General features: G+C 31.5%; 1 protein-coding gene across 1 annotated transcript; it reads left to right on the top strand.

The window, feature by feature from the left end:
* Nucleotides 1-2,216: 2,216 nt before the first annotated feature.
* On the top strand, nt 2,217-5,264 carry LOC110415046 (protein STRICTOSIDINE SYNTHASE-LIKE 10-like). The gene is made up of 3 exons (XM_021426520.2): nt 2,217-2,611; nt 3,787-4,050; nt 4,447-5,264. Exons 1-3 carry the CDS (start codon nt 2,334-2,336, stop codon nt 5,012-5,014), a joined length of 1,110 nt encoding a protein of 369 aa, XP_021282195.1. The 5' UTR covers nt 2,217-2,333; the 3' UTR covers nt 5,015-5,264.
* The last annotated feature ends 3,958 nt before the right edge of the window (nt 5,265-9,222 follow it).

Raw genomic sequence — 9,222 nt, 5'->3', positions numbered from 1 at the left:
TTTAAAATTCAAAACCTTAGATCAAACATGGGTTTATGGTTTCTAAACCCATAAATAAATAAGAAAAATCAAATCAACAACTCAACCTTCATTTTCTCTTCCCACCTTTCAGCTTCACTTTGAATCACGCACCAAAAATCAAACATGGGTTTATGGTTTCTCTTCAGAAATTAATTTTGAGTTGAAGTACCAAAAATCAACAACAAATTTGGAGCATTTTAGTAGTGAAATATGGATTTTAAAGAAGTTTTAGCTTTGGTTGGTTTAGAGATGAAAGAAGAGTAAAATTGTCTTAAAAATACTGCCACATCATTAAAGTAATGGAAATATTAACAGTAGATTAACGAAAGGATTTTATATGTCCAATAAAAGATATTTTTTTATAACAAACTGTCTACATTTAATATTAATAGACCTGTATGAATTATGGATAAAACTTAAGGGGTGTAGGGGTATTTTACCTTTATGATTGTTACATTAAGGCCAATACTATGTTGTTTTGGGAGTGTTGAGAAGATAAAGAGAGCAAAAAACAGAAAGGAGTGGGCTGCTATGAAGCAGGCCCAATGCACTTAATTCGTTATGATATATTTGTCAATTATAATTTAATTATATCATTAATATTTAAATAGAAGGTTTTAGTTAATATATAAATTTCAAAGATAAAAAATGTTGACATTAATTTCATTTTGTTAAAATTAATTGAAAATTGATTTTAATATGTGAGTTGTGTGTTTAAAGTATTAAGACACATTTTCAATTTGAGGTATTCATGGCCAAGTTAGGCGGAGCTAGGCTCAGTTGACACCTCGAAAATTTAAACGGGGGTCCAAGCCTAGCTATCCATTTAAGTTAGTTTTATTATTAAAATATTAAAAATATTTTTATATTAGTATTTAAAAGTACTATAAAATTAAAATTCAATTAAAATATATTATTTTTTAAAGACAAATAATGTTCTCGGGCCAAGCCGGGACCTAAGAACTTTATGTCTAGAGTTGGCTTAAGTCAGGTCTAACCTGTGACACCTAATAATTATTCTAATTCTCAATCAAACTACTACAACTAATGAATTTGATAGTATGTCAACGTGCATTTAAATGTGCCATAAAATACAAAACTTATAAAAATTAGTAAAGATTTTTACAAATTTCAATTTTTTAAAAAAGAAAATGGAGCCGCAGCATTGCTGGGACTCATTTCTAGTAGTACTCTAGGTAAGATTATATTTATTCATAAACAATAGTAAAATTGAAGCTTTGGGTTTTTGCTGAAAAAATTAAGCTTTTGCTACATAAAACAGATTACAAGAATAAGAATTTTACATTTAAAGACATCTGGGAATACAAAGGGGAATTGAAAACCATGTGCGAGTTATACTTGGAGGAGGATATCCCGAGCCACACGTACAAAACATAAGAATCTGCCCTAAGTATCCATAGGTTTACATTTTGGGTAGTCCTTTTCTTTTAAGCCAACACAGAAGGTGAAACAAAAGGTGAAGATAGACAGCTCTGCACTGCTCTCCCTCCATTATATCCCTCACTACTTTCATCACAAGCTCATACCTCTATCCAGCTAAAACAATGAAGCCTTCGTCGGCTTTAAACTATCAGCTCTCTTATTTCTTCGTAGGTTGAGTTGGTTTTCCCTCTTCCCAATTTGTTTGTTGTTGATGATGAACAAGAGACATGGCTCGAATATAATAAAACATATGTTTTTATTTATTTATTTATCTAAAAATGTATATAATATTTTTTTTAAGGATTTCTTTGAATAAAATTATCGACTATATATGTACCACTATTTTAGATAAGTTGCAAAGCCGAGGTACTATGTACCACTACTTTACTTTGTGTTGTTTAACATGTAACATGGATTAATGTGTATTTATGATGCTGCGAATCCGGCTTTTAGAAACATATTTGGAGTTTAGACTCTTGATTTGTATTTCAATTTAATTATTTGTATCTGACTTGGATTATGAAGTCTTTTGCTCTAAACGGAACACCCAGAATTAGGACATTTAGTTAGATAAACCCATAAATTTAGAATAAGATTAGGGGCAATGCTACTGTTTGGCGTCAACTGCTTAGTTGTAACTACGTATTATAGGTACCAAACTGAAAACTTAAACGTAGTTCTAATATTGGTAATTTGGTATGGTAGGTGTCTTAAAATGAATTGGAGCCATGTTTACAACATTTAACTGGTCTGGACTCCTCGGCCCAAGGCTTTCGGCGTTTCGTTCGCAAATCCTGATTTGACCTTCTCTTAACACACACAAATCCCCATCCCTAAACTCAACTCCAACGAAGTTTGAAGACAAAGTTATGAACCCTAAACTGAAACTGACGTTAAGTTCAACAGCCTTAGTAGCATCCATATCCATCCTCCTATCTTACAACATCTTGGCTCCGCCTGCGGTTCCTGGCTCCCACCACCTCCACAACGCTAAAACCATCCAGCTCAACTCAGCATTTGGGCCCGAGAGCCTTGCTTTCGACCCCAACGGAGATGGCCCATACTCTGGCGTTGCCGATGGGCGGATTCTTAAATGGCAAGGAGATGCTGTCGGCTGGACTGATTTCGCCTTCACCTCTTCTCACAGGTAATATTTCACTATACGCCTTGTTTATAAATTAGTTGTGGTGTTGTGGAATAATGTGGTGGGCTTGGATGATTGAGAGGGATAAAAATGGAAAGCTTTCCTTTTGCCTTTGATTTGGGGTAAAAGTAGCTAATGTGAACTATACACTTTAAATCCAAGTTTATTACATGGCTAAGGGATAAATATTGATGATTTGACATGTCAACTTGAACTCTTTTGGGTACGTAGCACATATTAGTACAAAAAAAACCTTTTTTTTAATAAAATTATTTTCTTAAAAATTTTAAATTATTAATAATTATTTAATTAAAATAAAATGTGATGTTTTTTTTTTTTTGCTTTACAAAATTGATCTATGTCATGTAACTAAAAGATTAATACATCACAGCATGTTAGGATATTCACCAAAATGTCTTTTTTATGTGCATCTAATTAGACAGTTCTTGGTTTGTTCTTTGAATACAATTAATTAGAACTCAGATTTTTTTAATTTAACATGCTGGGCTTGAGGGCATGTTCTTGGGTTGTGCTAATTTCAACCGAATGTTGCTCTGAAAGGCATTTATTTAGGTGGCTTTGTGGAATCACGTTAGTAAGAGGTTACCATTGTGCATATGGGCTACAATGGGTTTGGGACAAAAATGAAGAAACAAACACCCCATAGCTCCATTTGTCCTAATCTTGTCAACACCATATTCTCATCAGTTGAATAGAGATAGACACAGTGCCGCATGTGGCACGCACTTGTTTCCCCAAGCCATCCTACCAATGTCATTGTCCCTCCCCAGATAAATGGATCAGGGCTGTCGCTTTTTGACCAGAGTGAAGTTTTCTCAGCATGCTTTCTATCAATAAATGCTCCCTTTACCGAATGTTATTTGTTGTGAAACACTGGTTGTTCCATCAGATACATTTTCATGGACACAAATACATATGACATACACGTATGGACAGGAATACATACTGTTACTTTGATATTTGTTTGACTGTGTGAGTTTATGCCTGGTTTAGATGGGTTCGTATTGAGGCTATAAGCTGTGGTAAAATGTCCAAAGTGCTGGTAGACTCTGGGCTTATTGCATAATCAAACTCTTGCTAAGGACACGGTAGAATAATTTTCAAATGATAATACTATTTTGTGTCTAATTTATTTAATGTAAATCGGGATTTTCAAGGGAGGACTGTGTTCTCCCATTCGCACCAGAGATGGAGCATATCTGTGGAAGGCCATTAGGACTACGATTTGACAAAAAAACTGGGGATCTTTACATTGCGGATGCCTACTTTGGCCTCCAAGTAGTAGGTCCTGCAGGAGGTTTGGCCACTCAAATCATCACAGAAGCTGAGGGTCAACCCCTTTACTTCACCAATGATATGGACATTGATGAGCTTGATGATGTCATTTACTTTACAGATACAAGTACAAGCTTCCGAAGAAGGTGATTTGACCATCAAACTCTCCTTTGCCTTTTATTTATTATATTTCACCATGGCAGTTTAGCAGTAATCTCCAAATGCACTTTTCAAGTTTGGCTAGGCGCAAATGACATAACAGTTTAGCAGTAACCCAATACTTGCAAATCAATTCCTGCTTCCGCCTTATTTTCCTTGTACAAAAGATTTTATCGCATTGGATCTTTAAATCTCTTGGGTCCCAGCTGGGTAATTGCTTCGATACTTGTTTACTCCTGGAGTTTTGCCTAGGTGCAAATGACATAACAGTTTGTTCCTATTGTTCTTGTTATAACTTACATGGTTTCTCCTAGGGGGAGCGAGAAACAACAAGCAAAATAAGCAAACCATTAGACCCTCATGGGTTATTTTTGTGTCTGCAGGCAATTCTTGCCATCAATCTTCACTAAAGACAAGACAGGCAGGTTACTGAAATACAACAAATCAAGCGAGGAAGTAACGGTTTTACTACGAGGCCTTGCTTTTGCCAATGGTGTAGCATTGAGCAAAGATAGCTCATTTGTACTTGTTGCAGAAACTACCACATGTCGGATTCTAAGGCTTTGGCTTCGTGGTCCTAATGCTGGAAATGTTGAAGTTTTCTCTGAGCTTCCAGGATTTCCAGACAACATTAGAAGAAACATGAAAGGGGAGTTTTGGGTAGCTTTGCATGCAAAAAAGGGACTTGTTGCTAAGTTGGCTCTGTCATATTCGTTGTTTGGAAACACATTTTTAAAGCTTCCACTTAGTTTCAAGCAACTGCACTCACTGTTTATAGGAGGGAAACCGCATGCCATTGCTGTAAAGTTGAGTGAAAATGGAGAAATTTTGGAAGTTTTGGAAGATACTGAAGGAAAGGCAATGAGGTTTATCAGCGAAGTGGAAGAGAAGGATGGGAAGCTGTGGATTGGATCAGTAATGATGCCATTTGTTGGCATTTATCATCTCTAATAAAGTTTCTCATCAGTGGGTTTTGCACCACTGGCTTTCATTTACGTGAATTTAATTAGAGTTGCCTGGAAAGTTGAAAAAAAGGTTCATCTCTTGGAAAAATGGTAGCCCTAGGATTGGTGTAAACTCTTTTTTTTTTAAAAAATTATTAAGTGTGATGTACTTGAAAACATGTGTGAAACATTTAATGGGGCGATGTTGTTGGGGAAAATGCACGCAATCATATGGAAATTTAAAATATTTCTTTCAAGTAGAATAATTTTTTGGTTATTTAATGTGGAAAAATCTTAACTAAAAGAGTATATATTATACCTACTAGATCTTGGGGCTGAAGCCACTGTCCTAAAGTACATAATCAGATTCCTTCAGGTATCAAGCTGGGTTTGTAGCAGTTCGCAAGCTGTCTAATCGTACAGCCTAAAATGATAACATACAGGAATGATGGTTGCATGTACTTCTACCACCTAGTGTTAGCTGAGGGGGAGAGGCTTTCAGATTCCTTACTTCTCAAGGAGTAATGTCAACAAATGGGGGAAAAAGAAGCAAATTGATACCCCAGGGTAGAAGGTGCAAAGTCTCTCACGGTTTGTAACACAAGCCTGAATCTTCAACTCACTTATCTCTTATAGCATGTTTTGTTGGAGAAATAGAATAACCATTCTATCCCTATTCTTAATTTTTCTTTAACATGTTATTTAGTTGGAAGGAATGATCATTTTTTGGAATGGCCATTTAGGGAGACGAGGAACAGCCAATACCAAAGGAAAAAGAATAAAAAAATTAAAGAATAAAATACCCTTTATTAATTTTAAGAATTACCATACTATATAAAATGTAATTTATTCATTTTTTAAAATTTCTTTCTCTCTCTACCTAACTACTCTTCTCTCACTAAATTAAAAAAAATTAAAATAAAAAAAGAAAAAAAGAAAAAATAAAATAAATTTAAAATAAAAAAGTTTAAGTTTTAATTATAAATTATAAAAACTTAGTATTTTAAACTTAAAAATTTAATTAAAATTTTAAATACAATTTTTTTATATTTTCATATTTTAAAGATAAAAATAAAATAAAATAATAAAATAAATATTTTAAATGAAATATAAATTATTAATGTTTTGTAAATTTAAAAATAAATAATCATATTAACATTTAAAAGATAATTTTGTAATGAATATTTTTGTGAATGTTCATTTATGTTATCTATATCTAGTTTAGATGTAAATTAGATTGGATCAACATTATAATTTAATCCACCTTACCTCTTAGTATTATCTTCATCTTATAAATTTTATCGAGACAAAGGATTATTTGCTTATAAATAGGCCCGTCACTTCATTTATAAGTACACACTTTAATAACATCTTCTTTCTCTCTTTAAATACGTTTTCTTATATTTCTCTTATAGTTGTTCAGCACGATTTTCTGACATCTCAAGTTTTAGAATTATTTTGTTTTCATCATCTTCAAGCTACAAAAGGATTTCAATTTGATCTCTAGTTTCAGCAAATCAAGTAAGTGTTGGTATTATTTTCTTTTCATTATCTCTAAACTTTAAACAGATTTCAATTGTTGCTCTTAAATTTCTAGTTGTAGCAAATCAAGTAAGTGACTTGATATCTCTTTGGTATTTTTATTCCCTAAAAATCAACTTTAATACTATCATCTATTACATATTATATTTTGTTCCTTGATTGGAAAGTGAATTTGCTATTAAATAGCTAATAAAATACTCATTTGTTGTTTTCTCTTAAGGCAAATAAATTATAAGGCTATCATCAGTTAAATTTGAGATTGAATTCCTTACGTTTTTGAAACATATTCAAGGATATATGTGGATTTATATATCTATTCTATAAACCATTTAGATATTTAATAGTTTTAATAGATACATTGGCTAGATGGTCATATGTGTGCTTATTATAAGTTTACAATTTGGCATTTGCAATCATTCGTTTGCAAACAAATTTTCCTAGTTATGTAATCAAGACTATTTATCTCTACAATATTGGTGAATTTACATCTTAAACTTTTAATGGATATTGTATATTAGTTGGAACAACTGTTGAACAGCCTATTGCTTATGTTCATATACAAAACGATTTAATAGAATCGTTTATTAAACATTTCTAATTGATTGTAAGGCCTTTATTTATGAAATTTAAACTCTCAATTTCTATTTGGGGGCATGCCATTTTGAAAGCCACAGCACTTGTACGCATTAGGCAAACAAGTTATCATAAATCCTCTCTTATATGATTAGTTTATGATTATGAACCAAATATTTCTTATCTAAGAATTTTTGAGTGTGTAGTATATATTTCAATTGCTCTACCATAATGCACAAGATGAGTCTTTAAAGAAGGTTAGGAATATATGTTGGATCCGAATCTTTATTTGTAATTAAATATTTAGAATTATCAATAGGAGATTTATTCATGGTAAAGATTATCGATTGTCATTTTGATGAAACAATATTTCCAACACTAAGAGAAGAAAATATGTAGCTGGAAAAGGAAATTTTTTAAAATGAATTATCGTTATTTAGTTTTGATTCTTACACAAATTAATATGAACTTAAAGTTCAAAAGATAATTCTTTTGCAAAATGTAGTAAATCAATTACCAGACATATTTACTGACTTAAAGAGAATAACTAAATCTTATATACTGGCTGTAAATGCTCTTATTAGCATTGATGTCCCTATAGGACAAGGTATGCTAGAAGTGAGGAGACTAATCGGTTCTAAAGATAAAATCTTCGAGCAAATATTCAAGAAGGTTAGAAAGAGGAAGTAAAATCTCTAGAAGAGACCCTTGACATAATTGATAAAAATTTAAGAAGAAATTCAGGTACCTAAAATCATTGAAATTGAAGAGATCTCAATAAATTATGTCATAATAGGAAAAGATGGAACTAGAATGAAATAAACGTCAACGATATTTTTGTATACAATATAGCACTCAATATTATGAAAGGAAAATAAGGATCTTGAACTTATTTTTATTGAAGAATGTAGACATAGAAATGATTGGCCAATGTGGAAAGATGCAATTAAGGAGAAATTGAATATATTTGTAAAACGTGAATTTTTTTGACTTGTAATCCGTATATTAAATGGTGTAAAACCAATGGAATATAAATGGGTATTTATGTGAAAACAAAATGAGAAAAATAAAATATGAGATATAAAGCACGGCTTGCCGTACTAGGTTTTACCCAAAGACTTGATATTGAATAGAAATATTCTCTTGTGGTGGATGCAATTACAATTCTATATTAATTAGTATGGCAATAAATGAAAAGATTAAAATGCGTCTAATGAATGTAGCTACAATCTATTTATATAATTTACTTGATAACGATATTTATATGAAAATCCTTGAAAGATTTAAGTTGCTTGAAGCAAAAAATTTGAATTTCAAAAAAATTTATTCGATTAAATTATATAAATTTTTATATAGATTAAAGTAATTGGATGCATGTAGTATAATAGCCTTAGTAAATATTTGTTGAAAGAAGGCTACAAAAATGATTTTATATGCCCATGTGTTTTTATAAAAAGATTCAAATATGAATTTGTGATAATTGTTGTTTATGTTAATGACTTGAACATTATTGAAACTCTTGGAGAGTTATAAAAAGTCATGAATTACATAAAAAGAAAATTTGAGATGAAGGACTTTGAAAAAATAAAGTTTTGTTTGAGTCTTCTGATTGAACACTTTACAAATGGAATTTTTTTCCATCAATCAAATTATATAGAAAAAGTGCTAAAATAATTCTATATGGATAAAGCATATCCATTGAGTTCACCAATGGTTGTAAGGTCACTAGATGTGTAAAAAAACCTTTTCTGGTCTCGTAAGGATAATGAAGAACTTCTTAGTCCTTAAGTGCTGTATCTTATTGCAATTGGAATACTAATGTATCTTACTAGCAATATATAACTCTTCTCCAACTTAAAGACATTGCAATGGAATTAAACATATACTGTGAGATCTTTGAGAAAAAATGGATATAAGCTTATATTATTTAAATGCATCAAAATAAAATTTAATTGGTTATGTAGATGCAGGATATTTATCTAATTCACACAAAGTTCGATTCTAGACAAAAATATTAACAATTCATTGGGCAAGTTGTGAATGTGTTTGGATCTTTAATTTAACATATTCGAGAAATGTGTGACTTATCAACAAAGAAGG

Source organism: Theobroma umbraticum, unplaced genomic scaffold (genome assembly GCF_002168275.2).
Source record: "Theobroma umbraticum cultivar Fairchild unplaced genomic scaffold, ASM216827v3 scaffold_147.0, whole genome shotgun sequence".
Taxonomy (NCBI): Eukaryota; Viridiplantae; Streptophyta; class Magnoliopsida; order Malvales; family Malvaceae; genus Theobroma; species Theobroma umbraticum.
The sequence above is the reverse complement of the archived record's forward strand: the minus strand, read 5'-3'. Positions and strand labels throughout refer to the sequence as shown.